We start from the raw sequence: 20,829 nt of genomic DNA, 5'->3' as shown, positions 1-20,829 counted from the left end.
CGCCAAAGGTCTAAAAGATCATATTCCGCCAATAACTGGCTAAAGCCCTTTGCATTCCTATGGAGCTGACTGGAGAGTGAGGGCCGCTTGCCAGAATTGTCAACCAGAGGGTCCAGGGTCAAGTTAAAGTCCCCCAATAAAAGTAAAGCACCCTTGGCCAATTGTTGCACCTTAGCACAGAGCTTCCTGCTAAATGCTAGTTGCTTAGTGTTAGGAGCGTAGCAAGAAACTATTGTCACCTCTTTATTTTCGAGAGTACCAACCGGAATTAGAATTCTTCCCTCGGGGTCGCAGTATTGCGATGTGAGGGAAAACGCGCAATGCTGAGATACCAAGATTGCCAACCCCGCCTTCTTCGCTGGTCCGTTGGTCAAGTAGCAATGGGGAAATCTCCCATTAGTAAACCGTGGGGGGGCAGATTTAATAAAATGAGTCTCTTGGACGGCTATGATTTGGGCTTTAAGTTTATGGAAATAATTAAGTGCCAACCTCCTCTTATGTGGGGAATTAAGACCCTTCGCATTTATAGAGACAATGTTAACCATACTGTAAAGATATCGAGGATTGCATATCAATCATCAACCAACTGGTATGTAGAAAGTGTGTGTAGCAATTGCCGGACAGTAGGAGAGGGAAAGGGAAAGAAAGGATAGAGAAAAGAAGAATAACAGGAAAAGGAAACATAACATTAACCCCTCGAGGGGGCACAGTTGGACGCCTAACCATGGCGACTCAGAATTAAGTTGTGGGGGGTAGTGGTCAATCTACCCTCACCCGAACCAAAATTAAACCAGATACAGTTCCTCGGCCCTCCATCTCTGGTCCCCCGCACCGCCATCTGTCGGGACTAAAGAGACTCAGGTAGAATTCCCAACTAACAAAAAAATGTGGGCGGCAAGTGGGGCAGCAGAGGCAGAGAACAAGCAGTTAACTAAAGGTGTTGAGGCAACACCCGAAAACAAACTACTAACATTCAGTTATCACGTGAACACCTGCATCAAACAACTATCAAGGAACTGGTGCAACATAGGAAACATGACATGACAAACCGTGTAGAAAAACATGAAATCAATGCAAACGTAGTACATCAAACAATGCTCAAAGATCTGCTGCCGAAGAGGCCCAGTCCCGCTGCAGGCCCCGTTCGGGGGAGGTGTGTGTAGAAGAGCTTGCAGAGAACCATGACGCTAGGATCTTTTTACCTTCCTCAACGTTCGTTATGACAACAGTAGAACCTTCTCGAGAAATAAGCAACTTAGTAGGAAATCCCCATCTGTATAGAATGTTCTCTTTTCGTAACACTGATGTGATGGGGTAAAGAGAGCGCCTTTTCGCTAGAGTAGCAGGGGACAGGTCTCCGAATATCTGAAGTGACCCCAGAGCCTCCGAGGAAGTATCCGAGGGTCTAGCAGCTTTTAAGATCGCCTCCTTCACGTGGAAATAGTGCAACCTCATAAGGACATCGCGGGGGACTCCATCAGGAGCGTTCCTGGCTTTAGGGAGCCTATGGATGCGGTCGATTAGAAAGTCCACTGAGCGGTACGTGGGGAGGAGTTTGCTAAAGAGGTCAACTGCAAAATCGTTCAAAGCGCTATTAGCGACAGCCTTCGGGACACCTCGCAGCTTTATATTATTACGTCTCGATCTGTCCTCTATATCAGAGAGTTTGTCTCTGAGCGCCGTGACCTCATTTTGAAGCAGTTCATGAGAAGAGATCAGATCGTTGTGCGAAGACACCACTTCACCCATTTTTGTTTCTAAGTGGTCAGTGCGGCCACCAATCTCGTCAATAGATTGCTGACATTCCCTCATAGTCGCTCTAAATTCAGCCGCAACTTCATCCTTAAATTGCGTTAGGAGGTGTTTCATAGCGCCAACCGTAAGTGCGTCACTATCTTCGATGGAACTAGTGGGTACGGTAACAGAGGTAGAGGCGGACGCATCTCGGAGTGGCGAGGGCATAGGGACAGCCTGCTTAGGGGCGTCACTCCGTGCATTTTTTGTTTTAGCGGCTTGAGGCGAAGGTTTAAAGAACGCCACCTGGGAAACCTTTTTAGCGGCCTTATATTTCTTGGGAGGCATAATAAAGCTGAACGGTAAAAGTGGAGGGACTGGAGGTAAGAGGCGTCTGTAATATCAGTCAAGGAAGGATCCACATAAAGGCTGAGTTGTCATATCATGCCATAGGAGCATTCGGGTGGGGGTAGAATTATCTCAGTGCAGTCACATCATAAAAATGTGGTCATGAAGCCGTGGGGACACCGCAGCTGAATGTCTCGGGAGGTGTCGGGGTATCTGCGGTCGTATGAAGTCTGCAGCACAATATGTATTAAATATCGAACACACTGTGAGAAATGCCTGCAATTATGCTCAGTGGCCACCAGATGGGGCAGTTGAAGGAGAAGAGAATACTGCTGAGAAAAGTTAATTGCTCCACAAATGAAGAAAAGCACAATTCCCTTAACAGAGGCCCCAGGGTGAGATCAAAGGGAGAACAGCGCCAGGGGCCACCAGTCCCGGTGTGACCCTTATCCAGAGTCCCCCACAACACACAGGCACACCACTACCTCAAAGCAGCTCCTTTGGGGCTGTCCAATATGGCCGCCGCATCTCCCTGGGTGCCTGTTCCACTGCTGTCCACCGCTGCCAGGCGTCTCCCCGACCTGCTGCCCCAGGGAGTGTCCACCCTGGGGGTCTGGGGAAGGCTACTGATGGCTCCTGTGGCTCTGGGAAGGTCCGCGCCGCTTCCCGGCGCCGCGACTCCGCTCTGGAGCTCAAAACGCGGGCACCGGGAGTACGCGAGGCCCCGGCTTCTGGAGGTCCGTAGGCCGCGAACCTGCAGGAGCAGTGAGAACTGCTCCCCGGCTCTGCGGCGGTCACTGCTGGACACAGGAGGGCTACAGGTGAGAAAGGGGAGCCCCCAGGGAGGGTATATAGCATTAATATATAGAATATGCTGGTATTAATAAAGTTGGAGAGAGGAGTGCAGCAGAAGCACGTCTGCTCTCTTCTCCAGCCAGACCACGCCCTCGATCTATCTGATTTCCAACGCAATCTCTCACCAGTTTTGTGCTGTCTTTTGTTAGACAATTTAACCTAAATCATAGATTTTGTATCTCCTGTTCATACTCTACTATTTTTCCGTGGACTCTCATCTGCGATCCACGGAGCACAATACCACAGACGTGGGATCTGATGAGCCGTGCCTAACGTAGAAAGCAGATCCACACATTTTTTACTTTACTTATTCATCCCTTTCTTTGGCTTCCCTAACTCTCTCCACTCTTTCTCTTATTTCGTATATAGGTGCACTCTCATTGGTGTATTATCATATAAATTCTCTACTATCATACCACGCTGCCATTGCCCGATCTCGTCCGATCTTGGAAACCAAACAGCTTTGGGCTGGGTTAGTACCGGGAGAGGAGACTTCCTGGAATACCTGGTGTTGTAGAGCAGGGATTATTTCCCTTTCTATGTGAGTTGTGACGCCAACAGCAGTATCACCACTAATTCTTACTTCTATGATATTCTTTCATATCTGAGGCTTACGACCAATTATTGTGGCATACGTCAGAAAGTCAGGTCCTTTTGAATGCTGGTGACCATTAATTCTTGAATTTAAGTAGCCCTATTGGGACATACTTATCAAATAATCCTTTATGACCACTCCCCGGTCCCATCAATACAGATATTCTGTACTGGTCAGGGGAATTGGGGGTAAGACGATCAAATGTCTACAACCTTTCCAATCACACACTGTGATAAAACAGACCAGAACATTTTAAAATCTTTAATTATTATATCTTTATTTCACATGGATCATCTATATGGGTAATCTCGTTTTCAATGTTAACATAAAAAATTATGTTTTAAATATTTCTTTTCATATGATATAGGAATTTTCCTTCCTTTCTAAAGAGTGTGCCCACACAAGAGCCTTCTCTCTCTCCCCTTTTACAGTACATGTACTCTCTGGCTCTGGGCGCACCACCAACTAGGACGACGCCATTAATTTAAGAAAAAACAGCAGCTTTTTTCTTTCCAATTTTGGAGTGTCTATTTGTCCGATTTTGGTTTTCTCATATGAATACTGTATCAATTTGACTGGTGCCCGATCGTCCTCTGTCTAGTCTTAAGTATTAGTCTGCAGATGCTGTCATAAGGAACTCTTATTGCCTGGATGGTGTTTTTAGCCGCCGCGGCCTCCGCCGCCATTGCTGCGCTTCTAGTGCTCAGATGGCTCTGCATGACGTCTCCTGTCAGTTGCGGCCTCTGCCGCCATCATTGTAATTCAAGTGCACAGGCGGGTCTGCATGACGCTTCTCACCCGCTGTGGTCTCTGCCGCCGGCTCCATGTGTCTGATGCGCGAGTTGGCGTCCATGGGCTCCTGCGGCCGCCGCCATTACTGTAAACTCCCATGTGGTGCTACAAACTAGATTTCCCTCCAAGTGCCAGTATGGGCACAGCCATGTTGGTCCTAATCACATGACGCTATTTCCACCAATCCACAGCATTGCTGAACTCTGCCTGATTGCTCATCCAATCCCTGCACTGCTGATGGTATAAAGGGACTGATCCTGAACCAGGAAGTTGTCAGTGCTTTGGTTGTCATTACCAGTGTAACCTGTCTCTGCTCCTTGTGGTTGATTATTAAGTTCCAGGTATTCCAGCTCCTGTGTCTTCATTCCATCAGAGACCCGCACCAATCACCACCTTGCGGTGCAGCCTGACTTCACAGTGTCCTCACTGCTCTCTGCTACTGGCAGTGCTCTAAAACACCGGCTTCCAGTGTCTGGCTCCCAGCGGTGTTCAGCTTCACAGTACTATCGATGTTCCGCCATCGGTTTCCTTGATACCATCGGTGTTCAGTCATCTATTCTTCAATATCACCGATCCCTAGCATCACCAGTGTCATTCAATTCTCCTCCTGTTAACACTGGTTCATCTGCACTTCTTCAGCAGTTCTCCATCACCGGTTCCAACCGGCAAACCTGGCAGTCTACGTGTACGATCTACTCTACAGTACATTCAGCCTCTGTACAACATCTGCTGACCAGTTCATATCTCCATCTTATTATTTCAGCGTACAGGTGTTGGTGAAAGGACTTTCCATCTCCTAATCTCCTAACCCCTCAAACTAGTCTTGTTGTGGATACCACACCTAAGGACATTTCATCTATTGCTGCATCCAGTGGAACTGTGTACTGTTTTTAATCATTCCTCATATTCTACTACTGCTACTGCCGTTTACTATCTGAACTTTGCTGAATAAATATTCATTAATTTTATCCTTGTTGTCGTGGTCACACCTTTGGGCATTGGTGGAACAAATCTATCTGCATGTCTAGAAGCCCTATACTGCCACCAAGGTTTACATACACACCAGCCCCTACAACTGAGGCCACTCCTGGTCAGCACCAGCCCTCAGTTGTGACAAACGGCAAGAGGTACTGTAGGTAGGAGATAAGGCAGGGGGACACAAGGGAAAAATGGGGGAAAGAGCAACTGGGGAAAAGTGGGAGAGAAAGATGAGGGAAGAAGGGAAGAAAGAAAGTTGGGGGATAGAGGGAAGAAGACAGAGGGAATAACAAAGAAAGAGATAGGGGAGAAAGAGGGGAAGGAGAGAGAGAGAGAGACAGGGTAAGAGAGGGGAACAGGGAAATAAATTATGGGAAGTGGGAGAGAGAAATGGGAATGGGAGAATAGAGCAAAAATAAGGCCTGCCAACACTGGGCACAATAGCTACAGGTACTTACAGAGATCAATTTTTTAAGAATTTTTCATTCTTAAGACTCAGATATAATGTTAAGTAAAAAATATTGTCTTAAGTTACTGAGACTTTTAATACATATTTCTCTTAAGTTTTGTATGAACATTGTAAAAACTGCTTAGCATTTTTTCATGCAGGCAAGAAAACAGTTTTGGTAATTTTACAAGTTTTATATACTAAATTAATATTTTATCTTAATTCATCTGCTTCATAATTATCTTTAAGAAATCAATCATCGAAGTGACGGCAAGCTGTCAAGCAAATTGTTTTCCAATTTGTTTGGAAACTAGTTTATAAAACTGGTGATTTATAAGTTGATTTCCCTTTAAGAGATTCAGTGTTTAGGATATGTCCTTAAATTAATTAAAATATAGTTATTCCAATATCTCCATCAATTAACAATATGATATATTAGGTGATCATAAGTCCTCTTATGATGGTGTTTTCGAACAATATAAAAACATAATATGCATTATAACAGAGTACCCAGACACAAAATGCCCAGATTTGTTTTGGGCCAATAAATCCATTCTTGAAGGTTTATATGTATTTTACATAAAATTACTCTTTTCATACACTCAACACTATTACCTTAATTCCTTAAACTTAAAAAAAAAGGATTAACATTTTTACTCATGGATAATCCATTTGGATTCCAAATTGAAAATCCCAAATATTTCATCCTGTACTAAACATTTTGAAGAATAACCTCCTCTCAGGAAAAGATTATCTATATTTAGGTCTGTGGATCTTATTCTAAGTATAATGAATTGCCAAGGGATAGTATTTCTTGTATGAAAATAAATATACTGTAAGACAAAACATAGTTACATGGGGTGTATTTTCCCTAAGGATAAGAATATATCATTTTAGTGCCATTATATAACATCTCAGTCTGGGGTGTATTGTGAATAATAAAAATGGATTGGGCCTTGGGAAAAATTCTAAGACCTGCAGAATCAACTGTGAGATGTAGACACAACTAGGCATGATTTGCACTCTGTTATACATAGTCACATCAATTGCAGGTGAGGTCATTGTAACACACAATGATTGGCAGAGTCACAAAAACAGCAGACATTTTCGGGATATATATACAAAGCATGGGCTTAAGAGACCTACATACGAGGCAGCTTTATAAGGGAGGTATTACATTGATCAATATACAAGCAAGCAATTTAGGAACCTGTGTACAATATATAGAACATCCCAAAGGCTAAAACACAACATGCATCTTTGTGACTGGCATGAATGTAGAGCATCCCAGTGACCCCACATACATAACAGAGAGCATTCTAGTGACTCCCATGGGTGATTGCCATACAATACAGAGAGCTTCCTAATGACCAAGTCAAAATACAAAGTGCACCTTAGTGATCCTTAAACAATACAGAGAGCACTCCAGTGACTGATATACAATACAGAGAGCATAGCCGTGGCTCACATACAATGGGGGTCATTCCGACCCGATTGCTTGCTGCAGTTTATCGCAACACAGCGATTGGGTCGGAATTGCGAATGCGCCGGCGCACATGCCGGACGGCCGAAGGCCGTCGTTCAGTAGGGATCGCCTCTGCCTGATTGACAGGCAGAGGCGGCCGCAGGGCGGGAGGGGGCTGGATGGCGGCATTAAGCTGACATTTAGGGGGGCGTGGTCCGGCCAACGCAGGCATGGCTGGACCGCGGGGGGCGGGCCGCAGCGGTAACGTGATGTCTCATGCAGCAGCTGCGGCCAGTGGCAGCGACGATCAACTCCCGGCCAGCCGCAGGAGTTGCGCTGGCCGGGAGTTACTCCACAAATACAAAAGCATCGCCACTGTGTGATGCTTTTGTATTTGTGCAGGGGGGGCCGGACTGACATGCGTGGCGGACTAGCCCTGTGTTGGGGTTCCCCCCGCATGTCAGGGAAGATGATCGTAGCTGTGCTAAATTTAGCACAGCTACGATCAACTCGGAATGACCCCCCAATATACTTACATAGAAACCAAGTAAGGGATCAGTGAATAAGTTGCCTGTAAATTTGTGTATACAATGAGGCACTTCTCTAAAATAAAAATGCCTAGGGTTATCATTTACCTTGATCTTGGTAGACATACTGCTCATGATAACTAAGAAAGTAGAAATAAAATGAAACAGTCCAATATGCAGCAGCACTTATGGAGATAAATGGAGACAAAACTATCATAAAATTGAGATGAAACAATCATAGAAGGAAAGAATGCTAGTATATGGGATGTGTAATGTGAAAAATATACCAACACAACAATTACAGTCAAAAATTATTCAAATTAATTATACTGCAGTAATATACATTTATAAAAATACATCTAAAATTTAGGAACCAAATACACCCTCTTCTTGGTAGGATCAATTATTGTGTCAATAGAGAAAAATTCAACATTATTCTGGACAATAAGTTGACGGCCAAAATGTGTACAATAAATTTTAAATTAATTATGTCAAACAATGCTGGGTTTAGATAACAACACATGTATTGTAGACTTAATTTGGGTACACACTGAGCGATATATCAGCTGTTCAATCGAATGGCCGATATAGCGTGAGCCTGTCAGCGGGTGTGTACCCCCGATGTGTCTGTGACCGGTGTCGTTCACATACATATCTCGTCGGCTCTGCAGCACAGCCGATGACCAATATATCTACAGATATATCAGCGCATTTGACTGTGTGTACGACTAACGGTCGGTACACTTGCTGCAGGGTCTGCTGATGACTGACATCTCAACTAGGTAGGCACGCCCATTTGTGATATGAGGCACAACACATTGAGCGGACAGTTTGTGTGTATGCACTTACCAATCTTTAGATTGGAGGGTCACTAGGGTCTAGTCAGGGCAAACAACATCTCTCCACATGCCAGTTCCCGGGCAACACAGCCACGCCTATTTGCTCTAAATATAGCTGAGAAAGGACTTTCCTGTGGATCGAAATTAATAGATGCAACATGCGGACAATTCTTTCTAGCATTAATGGATGAAAAGTTCACATAAGAGTAACTGTCTGAAAAGTTATTCACTCCCATATAATGTTATATGGATGTCATACTGTACTAATCACCCTCGAACACTTACATTAAGCACAGGACATGCAGATGCCAACATCTTTGTTGGCTTGTTGGCCTGTATCAGCCTCTTCTATTTGGGGACTAGTTGCAAAGTGGTGATGATGGAGGCTTCAGTATTGCTCAGGACCAGATGGCTGCTTTAACGAAGAACTTCAGCAGAACCAAGCAGGGATCTAATTTCTTCATTCTCTGCCTGTCTCTCTCACATCCCTAAGCTCCTCTTTCTCTCAACTTATCCTTTGGTCAGCCTATTTCCGTTACAGGGCCCTCCCTCTCTCATCTGTCAGCCCTCAGCCTATCAATCTGTTTCTTTCAGCCTGTTATCTGCCTCCTTTTCAGCCTTGGTCATATTTAGCAGGTATTAACAAGGCATAACTGTTCAAACTCAGCACAATGGTTCAAGTTTCTAGCACCCAAACACATAGTCAACCAAAACAAAAGCTCAAGGTTTTGCAAATGATTAGAGAGTATGCACATCGCCCGAGAAGAACATGCTCCAAATTGCTGTAAGCACACATCTGTGAATGTTCTAGAGGGCCTTATTTAGCCCATTGGCCCAGCAGGGAAAGACTGGTACATGATAAAACCTTTGTTGCATGCTACACTAGTCCCATAACATTGTGACCAGAAATCATGTGGGCCGATAACATTTATAATAACTTCTCACAGTAATGTCACAACAGGGGTGTGGCCCGCACCCAGGTGTTTCATGAAAAACTGCTCCAAACCATTTAATACACTTTTTTTTAGTAACCTGATCGCATTTCCCATACTTATAATGGGAAATGCGATCTGGCCGAAGTTGCTAAAAAAACATTTTTTTAAAACACTGCAGTGAGCCCTGTGATAATTACACCAGCTGGCATTAAATAAGTCTCAATTAAAGTTTTATGGTGCAAAAATACTGGAACGTCACAATTAGTCCCCGTAATAGAGGTTTCCCACTAACCCCGATCCCATTTATCCAGGTTTCACTGTATGTTTAGTCCAATAAAATGTAATTGGTAAAATTGTTTCACTCTACAGTCATAAAGCCATTATTGTGATATTCAAAAAGATGATGCCATACTATGTAAAAATAAACTGTAGCTCGATAGAATACCTGCTGGGTTTTTTTGGATATTTTTTTTTTAATACTGTATTTAAGAACACGTACCAACTGAAGCAACATAAATATTGTGATGTGGCCAGTGGTACCCTTTTAAAACAAATTGGACTGTATTTACACATTAGTTCACAAACTGTGATAACATTTGCATTATAAACATTATAAAAAGAGGAAATTAAGTTAAAAAAAAAACAGTGCAATCAAAGTTATGAAAGTGATCTTAAAACTACTAAAAACAAACAAGTAATTATTGCCTCTATATTTATGGCTAAATTCACAAACATACACTATATGGTAGAGATATGCGGCGGGCACTTTTCGTGTGTTGTGTTTTGGTTCTAATTCCCCGCTCGTGTTTTGGTTTTGGATTGGTTTTGCCAAAATCACCCTTTCGTGTTTTGGTTTTGGATCTGGATGATTTTTTAAAAAAAACATAAAAATGGCTAAAATAACAGAATTTGGGGGTAATTTTGATCCTACGGTATTATTAACCTCAATAACATTCATATCCACTCATTTCCAATCTATTCTGAAACCTCACAATATTGTTTTTAGGCCAAAAGGTTGCACCGAGGTGGCTGTATGACTAAGCTAAGCAACACAAGTGTGCGGCACAAACACCTGGCCCATCTAGGAGTGGCACTGCAGTGTCAGACAGTATGGCAGATTTAAAGAATAGGACCCACACAGCACATGATGCAAAGAAGAAAAAGAAGTGCACCAAGGTTGCTGTATGATTAAGCTAAGTGACACAACCACCTGGCCCATCTAGTAGTGGCATGCAGTGGCTGAATGTCAAAAGTGGCCCGCAATTTTTCAGTTCACTGACAGCATCTCCTGCACGCCCCTGTCATTTTTCAAAAATTCTGAAATTGGTGGACTTATACGCCAGTACCCCTGGGCTAATACAGCAGTACCCCTGGACTTGTACGGCAGTGTCAGACAGGATGGCACTTTAAAAAACCATGCCCCAAACAGCACATGATGCAAAGATGAAAAAGAGGTGCACCAAGGTTGCTGTATGACTAAGCTAAGCGACACAAGTGTGTGGCACAAACACCTGGCCCATCTAGGTGTTTGTGCACTGCAGTGTCAGACAGGAGGGCAGATATAAAAAAAAGGCCCCAAACAGCACATCATGCAAAGATGTAAAAGAGGTGCAATGAGATAGCTGTATGACTAAGCTAAGCGACACAAACAATTGGCCCATCTAGGAGTGGCATTGCAGTGTCAGACAGGAAGGCACTTAAAAAAAAAAAATAGTACCCAAACAGCACATCATGCCAAGAAGTAAAAGAGGGCAATGAGGTAGCTGTATGACTAAGCTAAGCGACACAAGTGTGCGGCACCAACACCTGACCCATCAAGGGTTGGCAATGCAGTCCCACGAGCAGATACCAGACGCATGTCTAGCACCAGCATAGTTGTTATGGCCTCAGTAATCCACTTTGCAACAGGATATATATATATATATATATATATATACATACACGGCAGTATCACTGGGAATTATATGGCAGTACCATTGGACATATACAGCAGTATCACTGGAATTATACAGCAGTATCACTGGAATTATATGGCAGGATCACTGGACTTATACGCCAGTACCACTGGAATTATATGGCAGGATCACTGGAGTTATATGGCAGGATCACTGGACTTATACGGCAGGATCACTGGAATTATACTGCAGTACCGCTGGACATATACGGCAGTATCACTGGACATATACGCCAGTACCACTGGAATTATACAGCAGGATCACTGGGATTATACGGCAGGATCACTGGAATTATACTGCAGTACCGCTGGACATATACGGCAGTATCACTGGACATATACGCCAGTACCACTGGAATTATACAGCAGGATCATTGGGATTATACGGCAGGATCACTGGAATTATACGGCAGTACCGCAGGACATATATATGGCAGTATCAATGGACATATATGGCAGTATCAATGGACATATACGGCAGTATCACTGGACATATATGGCAGTATCAATGGACATATACGGCAGTATCACTGGACATATACGGCAGCACAGGAACACCACCACTGGACTGATGCAGGACAACACAGCACCACTGCAATAGACTGCATTTATACAGCAGCACTGGACATATGGCAGCAGAGGACACCACCACTGTGACTGGACTGATGCAACACAATACACCTCTAAACTGATGTAGCACAACACAGCACCACTGGACTGTACTTATACAGCAGCACTGGACATATGGCAGCAGAGGACACCACCACTATGACTGGACTGATGCAGCACAATACACCACTGAACTGATGTAGCACAACACAGCACCACTGGACTGTACTTATACAGCAGCACTGGGCATATGGCAGCAGAGGACACAACCACTGTGACTAGACTGATGTAGCACAACACAGCACCACTGGACTGGACTTATACAGCAGCACTGGACATATGGCAGCAGAGGACACAACCACTGTGACTGGACTGATGCATCACAAGACACTAACACTGAACTGATGCAGGACACTGAGGACGAAGATACGTCCTCTCTCTACACTCTCCAATGCCGGAGTGAAAATGGCAGGTACGCGCGGCTCCTTATATGGAATCCAAACCCAGCGAGAATCCAACAGCGGGATGATGACGTTTTGCCTCGTTCTGGATTCCGAGTCAGGCGGGAAAACCCAAACCTGACTCGGATCCGGGCTCGGGTAGTGAAGTTCGGGGGGGGGGCTCGGTTCTCTGAGAACCGAACCTGCTCATCTGTACTATATGGACAAAAGTATTTGGCCACACCTGTTAATTATTGAATTCAGGTGTTTCAATCGGGTTAGGTTCGTTATGGCGGCGGTTGGGATGCTATTGGTCAGAATACCAACCACAGCATCCCAAGAGTGAGAATCCCTACAGGGGGAAGGTAAGGAGTCTAACCCTAACTCTCCCAGGGGGTGCCTAACCCTAACCAGGGCAAGATTAAAGTATGTGGGGGCCCTGGACAACAAAATTGTGGGGGCCCCTATAGTATACAAACACAGCACTGTGGCTGCTGTGTGCTGTAGGTGACACTATTCCCGCACCTGCAGCACACAGCGCTGTGTTTGTATACTATATAGTATATTATATATATTATGTATGTATGTATGTATGTATGTAACTATGTATGTGAGTGACAAGAAGTTTTAACAATAAAAAACATTAGTAGTATGCAGTGGCGGAACATGAAAGTGGTGGGCCCAGGTGCAAAAAATATGCTTTGGGTCCCCTCCCTTTTAGGCCCCACAGTAGTGTACCATATCCTCTGTGTGTCAGTGAGCACCACCCACATCACCTCTGTGTGTCAGTGACCACCCCCGCATCCCCTCTGTGTGTCAGTGACCACTCCTGATTTCCCACTGTGTCAATGACCACCCCAGCATCCCCTCTGTGTGTCAGTGACCAACCCGCATCCCCTGTTTGTGTGTCAATGACCACCCCCGCATCCCCTCTGTCAGTTAACAACCCCACATCCCCTGTCTGTGTCAATGACCACCCCCGCATCACCTCTGTGTGTCATTAACAACCCCGCTTCCCTTGTCTGTGTCAGTCACCACCCATGCATCCCCTGTCTGTGTCAGTCACCACCCCCGTTTTCCCTGTCTGTGTCAGTCACCACCCCTGCATACCCTGTCTGTGCCAGTCACCACCCCCGCGTCCCTTGTCTATGTCAGTCACCACCCCCACATTCCCTGTCTATGTCAGTCACCACCCCCACATCCCCTGTCTGTGTCAGTCACCATCCACGCATCCCCTGTCTGTGTCAGTTACCACCCCCGCATCCGGATGATCAGCTCTGCGTCGAGTGTCCGGCGGTGTGCCACACAACACATAGCTGCCCGCATACAGTCACACACTGCCGGCGCCGCTGAGGAAGGAGCTGAGAGTAAAATGACGCTGCCTTACTCTCAGCTCCTGGATGTTCCACCAATCCCAGCGCCTGCGGCAGTGAGTATAAACCTGAAATCCCATGACTCGCGAGAGTCTGACTGCAGCAGCACCTCCCGCGGGCGGTGCTGGCTGCGACCATTTACTGGGGAAATCAGAGACACAGCTGAATCATGCTGTGCTCCGATTTCAGTGCCGGCAGCATGCGTGATTCAGGAGGTGTGTGTGAGCCCTTAATGCGTGGGGCTCCCGGGATGACCACCCCTGTTGCCCCTCCTTGGATCCGGCCATGACCCTAACCCGCTTTCCCCGCAGCCTAAACCTAACCCCCCTTCACAGAAGCTAACCCTTCCCCTCTGCAGCCTAAACCCAATCTTCCCCCCTCCCCACACCCTCTTCCCCCCCACGGCTTATTGTCCTGTATGCCGGGAGAGTAACATTCCAGGTGTTGGTATTCTGGCACCAGAATTCTGATCCCTCTCAGGTTTCCATCGCCGGTCTTCTTGGCTATGCTGGTATCCCAGCATCGGTATTTTGACAGCCGGGATCCTGACCGGATCCCGTTTCAATCAGACCTGTTGCCACAGGTGTATTAAATCAAGCACCTAGCTATGCAGTCTCCATTTGCAAACGTTTGTGCTGAAGAGCTCAGTGACTTCAAGCATGGTACTGTGATAGGATGCCACCTTTGCAATAAAACGGTTCATGAAATTTCATCCCTGCTGGATGTTCCACGGTCAACTGTAAGTGATGTTATTAAAAAGTGGAAGCATTTAAGAACAACAGCAACTCAGTCATGAAGTGGAAGACCATGTTAAATCACAGAGTGGGCTCAATGACTGCTAAGGTGCATGGTGAATAAAAGTCGCCAATGCTCTGCTGATTCCATAGCTGAAGAGTTCTGAACTTAAAGTGGCATTAATGTAAGCACAAAACTTTGCGGCGGTAGCTTAATGGAATAGGTTTCCATGGCTGAGCAGCTGCATGCAAACCTCACATCACCAAGTACAATGCCAACCATCTGATGGAGTGGTGTAAAGCACACAACACTGGATTGTGGAGCAGTGGAAATGTGTTCTGTGGAGCGATGAATCACACCTCTATTTGGCAGTCAGAAGGGCGAGTCTGGGTTAAGCGGAAGCTGGGAGAACGTCACCTGCCTGTCTGCATTATGCCAACTGTGAAGTTTGGTGAAGGAGGGATAATGGCATGGGGCTGTTTTTCAGGGTTTGGGCTAGGCCCCTTATATCCAGTAAAAGTGCAATCTTAATGCTTTAGCATTCCAAGACATTTTGGAAAATTTCCAACTGTGTGGCAACAGTTTGGGGAAGGCCCTTTTCTATTCCAACATGACTGTGCCCCAATGCAAAAAGCAAGGACTATAAAGACATTGTTTGATAAATTCGGTGTGGAAGAACTTGACTGGCTTGCACAGAGCCTTGACCTCAACCCCATCAGGCATCATTTGAATGAACTGGAATGGAGATTGCGAGCCAGGCTTTCTAATCCAATGTCAGTGCCTGACCTCATAAATGTTCTACAGAATGAATGGGCATAAATTCCCACAGAAACACTCCAACATCTTGTGGAAAGTCTTCCAAGAAGACTGGAAGCTGTTATAGCAGCAAAAGGGGTACCAACTCCATATTAAAGTATACGTATGTATTTGAATACAATGTCATTATAGTCCCTGTTGGTGTAATGGTCAGACGTCCAAATACTTCTGTCTATGTAGTGTATTTTAAGAATGTATCATTTACAGTTCATCTTTAGAAAAGACTGGTAATGTGTGATTATGGCGTTATGGAAATCAGAATGTCAAATTAATTCTCTAAGTTTCTTTTAATTCACAAAATGCATTTGTAGTACTCACAAATCTGGCTAATTTTTCTTAGAGGACATTTAAAGCCAAAGGTAAACTATTTTACCTGAAATATTACATAATCCATAGCATTTATTAAAGTATAAACATTTTGTGCACTATAAAGAAAAAATAACTATTTTATTCATATTAATTTGATTACATTTTTTTTTTACAGATACTTGGCCATTGTACATCCACTGAAGCCTCGGATGAATTACAAAACTGCTTCATTCCTGATTGCCTTGGTTTGGATAATCTCTTTACTCATTGCCATACCTTCAGCATATTTCGCTACAGAGTCAGTACTCTCTATTGTAAAAAGCCAAGAAAAAATATTCTGTGGTCAAATTTGGCCAGTTGACCAACAAGTCTATTATAAATCGTATTTCCTTTTCATTTTTGGGATTGAGTTTGTTGGCCCAGTTTTCACAATGACTTTGTGTTATGCCAGGATCTCCAGAGAACTTTGGTTTAAAACAGTTCCTGGCTTCCAGACTGAGCAAATACGTAAACGCCTGCGATGTAGAAGAAAGACAGTTTTGGTGTTGATGTGCATCCTCACAGCTTACGTTCTTTGCTGGGCCCCATATTATGGATTTACCATTGTTCGGGATTTTTTCCCAACGTTTTTTGTAAAAGAAAAGCACTATCTTTCTGCTTTCTACATTGTAGAGTGCATTGCAATGAGCAACAGCATGATAAACACAATGTGCTTTGTGACTGTCAAAAACAATACTATGAAATATTTCAAAAAGATCATGCTTCTGAAATGGAGGTCCACTTATAATGGAAGTAAATCTAGTGCTGAGTTAGACATTAAGACAACTGCCATAGCTGTTACAGAAGAGATTGAGTGCATTAAACTCAAATAATGTATTTGTATGCTATAAATTTATTTAATCTATAACTCCATCCAAAATTTCAAAAGGTCCCTAAGGTATGATAAGTACATAGGCCCAGTTTTATGAAGCCTTGGAGAGTGATAAATTGCACTGTGATAAAGTACCAACCAACCAGCTCCTAATTGTCATGTTACAGGCTGTGTTTGAAAAATTACAGTTAGCAGCTGATTGGTTGGCACTTTATTACTGTGCAATTTATCACTCTCCAAGGCTTGATAAATTTGTGCCATAGGGGGGGAATGTACTAAGCCAGGGGTAGCCAACCCTGGTCCTCGAGAGCTACCAACAGTGCACGTTTTCCAGGTCTCCTCACATAATCCACCTGTGGATCTTTTCAAATGTAACAGTAATAACTGCACATGTGCACCTGCCAGGTGAGCTGGAAAACATGAACTGTTGGTAGCTCTTGAGGACCATTGTTAGCTACCACTGTACTCAGCAGTGATAAGCATGTAGAAATTAGTCAGTGAAGAAGTTACCCATGGCAACCAATCAGCTGCTCTGTATAATTTATATTAGTATGCAAATTATAAGTGTTACTTCAATGCTGATTGGTTGCCATGAGCAACTTCTCCACTGGCTCACTTCTCCGCTCTTTTCACTGCTTAGTACATATCCCTCACAGTTTGATAAGTACACTGTTCTGCTTGCCAGTGTTAGAGCCATTTTCGACTATAGCGGTTCTTGTACAAAAGCTCCAATGGTCCATATATTCATTCCTTTCCCCTAATAAAGTGAGTCTCTTTGACACAGGCTGTGCAGCTGTTACTTGGCATTGTCAAACTCACTTGAGGTCATTCTTTCTTTGCTAAGTATGACTTGTACAACTTGTGTACATTTCTACGTTGTACTAAATGTTTTGTAGAGCACATGATATGGTTTTCACTCTCAATAGACACTGAATGTAAATAAGCAAATGCAATGTGCACCATTTATTTTAAATGCCATGTTTTACTTCAGAATGAAAGTACTCTACTAACGATTCTCACAATCAGTGTTTCAGTAAATGTACATCCTTGAATTACTGTATGTGTCTTATCAGCAGTTTATTTTTACTAAGCGCTAACTGTCGGCTTGTGAAAATAATGCACCCAAGGGGAGTACAACATTTGGAAGAGCAGTATAGTAAACTACAGTATGAGAGGAGAGATTATATAATATGTTTTCTCCATCCATTTGCTATCATAAAGAAATGTTACGCATTGAAAACTTGCTATATTTTCAATTTATAAACAGTTACCTGCAGCATTAAAACAATTTTTTATTTTACTTTCAAAAGTATGAAAATTTATCGTCTATTTTTATTCTTGTTTATTTGTATAACACCACCATGTTAAACAGCAGTTACAAGAGATTATTGAATTATTTATGTCATTGCTAACCACTTCACTACCATATCATCCGTCCATATATATGTTATGTTAATTTTAATGGTGTCTGCCCATTTATGTAAACAAAATGGAAATTAACTTTTAAATAATGTACAGGGTTTTTATTCTGTGTTTTAACTTTTGTGTTAAGTATGGTGTTTGCTCGTGTACTTTCTTAGGGCCAAATATACTGTACTAAGCCTTAAAAGGTGATCAAATGGAAAGTGATAAACTACCAACCAACCAGCTCCTAACTGTCATTTTTGAAATACAGACTGTAACATGGCAGTTAGGAGCTGATTGGCTGGTACTTTATCTCTCTCCACTTACTTTCAAGGCTTAGTGCATACTCCCTTATTGTTTGAATGACCAGATATAGATTTCACCTTAATGATCTGAACAATTTCTGCATTTTGGGCGGCTGCGATAGCAAATTTGACATTGTTAATATAAAGAGATATTTGTTTATAGACTATTGGATTAAATATTTTAATGTTACAAATAAATACACTTTTAATGAAGTCTTTCCATACTTTAGTTACTTTGAGGTTTGATAAAGTTGTTAGGTCCATAGCGTTGGTATTTGTCATTATTTTTTTCTCCTTGTGTTCTTTTTCACTATTTTATTCCCAATATTTTTGATTGCATGTTTTTTAACCAGGGAGGACCATAATCTGCCATCCCTATTTCCCCATACTAAGAGCCTGATTCAAGTTTGTACAGTAAGTAAAGCAAAAAAAAAAAAAGTAACTGTCTGGAACAGACCATGTTGCCATGCAAGAGGAGCAAATACATTTATATGTTTTCTGTGCAGGGTAAATACTGGCTGCTTTTGCATTTAGCCCACAAATGTTAGGTTTATATTTATACTGCAATTTAGATTTCAATTTGAACACACCCCAACCACATCTAAATCTCTCTGGACATGTTACATCTGCCCCACCTGCAGTGCAACATGGCTTGCTTTTTTGCTTTACTTACAAACATGAAGCAGGGCCTAACATATCAAATGCAAAATGCATCTATTAGTAACTGCTACAGCAAATATTCTGATTCAGGTACCCGTTACTCCCATTTCCCATCTTTCTTCAATCCTTATCATCCATATTATTTAACCTAGAACATGTATTATCCACATTCTCTATCTCGTGCTTCATTACTGTCCCATTTTTTCTTCAATCCTTATCATCCATAGGGAAAGATGTACTAAGCCCTGGAGAATGAAAAGAGAAAGAAGAAAGTACCAACCAACCAACATGAGGTTAAGGTCCATTTATTGAATTTTGGTGCTGCCCAATAGCAATGAGACAAAGTGTTTAGCGGCGATAGATAGTTTTTTAATATAGGAGATCTGGTAGGGGATGTATCAAACTTTCTAAAGTAGTCAGATGGAGATTCTATTGTTTTATAGAAAGGTACCAGATAAATCATAGTTAGAAGCTATGTGGTTGCTATGGGCAATTCCTTCACTTGTCCGCTGTAGAAGGTTTCATATGAGTTTGGTACATTATGTCGGCATTTACCATACCAACATCCATAATGTTAACATGATCCCATTGTCAACATTAAATATGGTAAAAAGAGATACATTTTCAGGGAGCATTGAAGGTATGGAGGAAAGGGGAAAGTGTTGTTTATAAGGAGTTCCGTCAAAGGTATCCGGACTCCAGGTCGACAACAAAAAGGTCGACACACCTTAGGTCGACGCCAATTGGTCGACACACCTTAGGTTGACATGGACAAAAGGTCAACATGGACAAAAGGTCGACAGGAACAATGTCGACATGGAAAAAGGTCGACATGAGTTTTTCACAATTTTTTTCTTTTTTGGAACCTTTTCATACATAATGATCCACGTGGACTACGATTGGAACGGTAATCTGTGCCGAGCGAAGCGAAGGCACCATGCCCAAAGCATGGCGAGCGAAGCGAGCCATGCGAGGGGACGCGGTCCCAGAGCCGGCCCTAGCCAATTTGATGCCCTAGGCAAAAATTTTGTTGGTGCCCCCTAGCAGATAATCCCACCAACAATCTTAGTGTTTATACACAAACACCAAAAATAACTTGGTTTATTGCTTTTTTTATTGTTAAACACGTGTTAAATACACAAAATATACCAAAACAGTATAAATATAAAAGAACCAAAAAGAGCAATATAAATACCTCCAAATGAACTATAAAATATAAATAAAATAACTGTGCAAACATCAATCAAAAAGAATAAATATAAAGGAAACAAACAGAGCAATATAAATACCTCCAAATAAACTACACAATATTAATAAAATAATTGTGCAAACATCAAAATGTTAAACAAAAGTAGGTGCAAAACTTGAGTAAAATAATGCTGATTACATGTAATGTTGTTTTACAGACATACTCGTCTTGACTTTCTTGTAGGGATGTGCACTTGAAATTTTTCGGGTTTTGTGTTTTGGTTTTGGGTTCGGTTCCGCGGCCGTGTTTTGGGTTCGACCGCATTTTGGCAAAACCTCACCGAATTTTTTTTGTCGGATTCGGGTGTGTTTTGGATTCGGGTGTTTTTTTCAAAAAACCCTAAAAAACAGCTTAAATCATAGAATTTGGGGGTCATTTTGATCCCAAAGTATATTAACCTCAAAAACCATAATTTCCACTCATTTTCAGTCTATTCTGAATACCTCACACCTCACAATATTATTTTTAGTCCTAAAATTTGCACCGAGGTCGCAGGATGACTAAGCTAAGCGACCCTAGTGGCCGACACAAACACCTGGCCCATCTAGGAGTGGCACTGCAGTGTCACGCAGGATGGCCCTTCCAAAA

The 20,829-nt window shown here is 43.0% G+C and overlaps 1 protein-coding gene and 1 pseudogene across 17 annotated transcripts in view; both read left to right on the top strand.

The window, feature by feature from the left end:
* Positions 1–18,545, top strand: part of PROKR1 (prokineticin receptor 1) — an 88,679-nt gene extending 70,134 nt beyond the window's left edge. For all 17 annotated transcript variants that reach the window (XM_063918517.1, XM_063918512.1, XM_063918508.1 and 14 more), the window contains one exon: positions 15,928–18,545. In XM_063918517.1, the coding sequence (XP_063774587.1) occupies positions 15,928–16,624 (697 nt within the window). In that variant the 3' untranslated portion in view covers positions 16,625–18,545. The remainder of the gene's footprint in view (positions 1–15,927) is intronic.
* On the top strand, positions 3,340–3,457 carry LOC134912491 (5S ribosomal RNA; annotated as a pseudogene).
* Positions 18,546–20,829: the final 2,284 nt, after the last annotated feature.

The sequence above is a fragment of the Pseudophryne corroboree genome, chromosome 4, assembly GCF_028390025.1.
Source record: "Pseudophryne corroboree isolate aPseCor3 chromosome 4, aPseCor3.hap2, whole genome shotgun sequence".
NCBI lineage: Eukaryota > Metazoa > Chordata > Amphibia > Anura > Myobatrachidae > Pseudophryne > Pseudophryne corroboree.
Note: the sequence above shows the minus strand (reverse complement) of the source record. Positions and strands in the feature narration are given on the sequence as shown.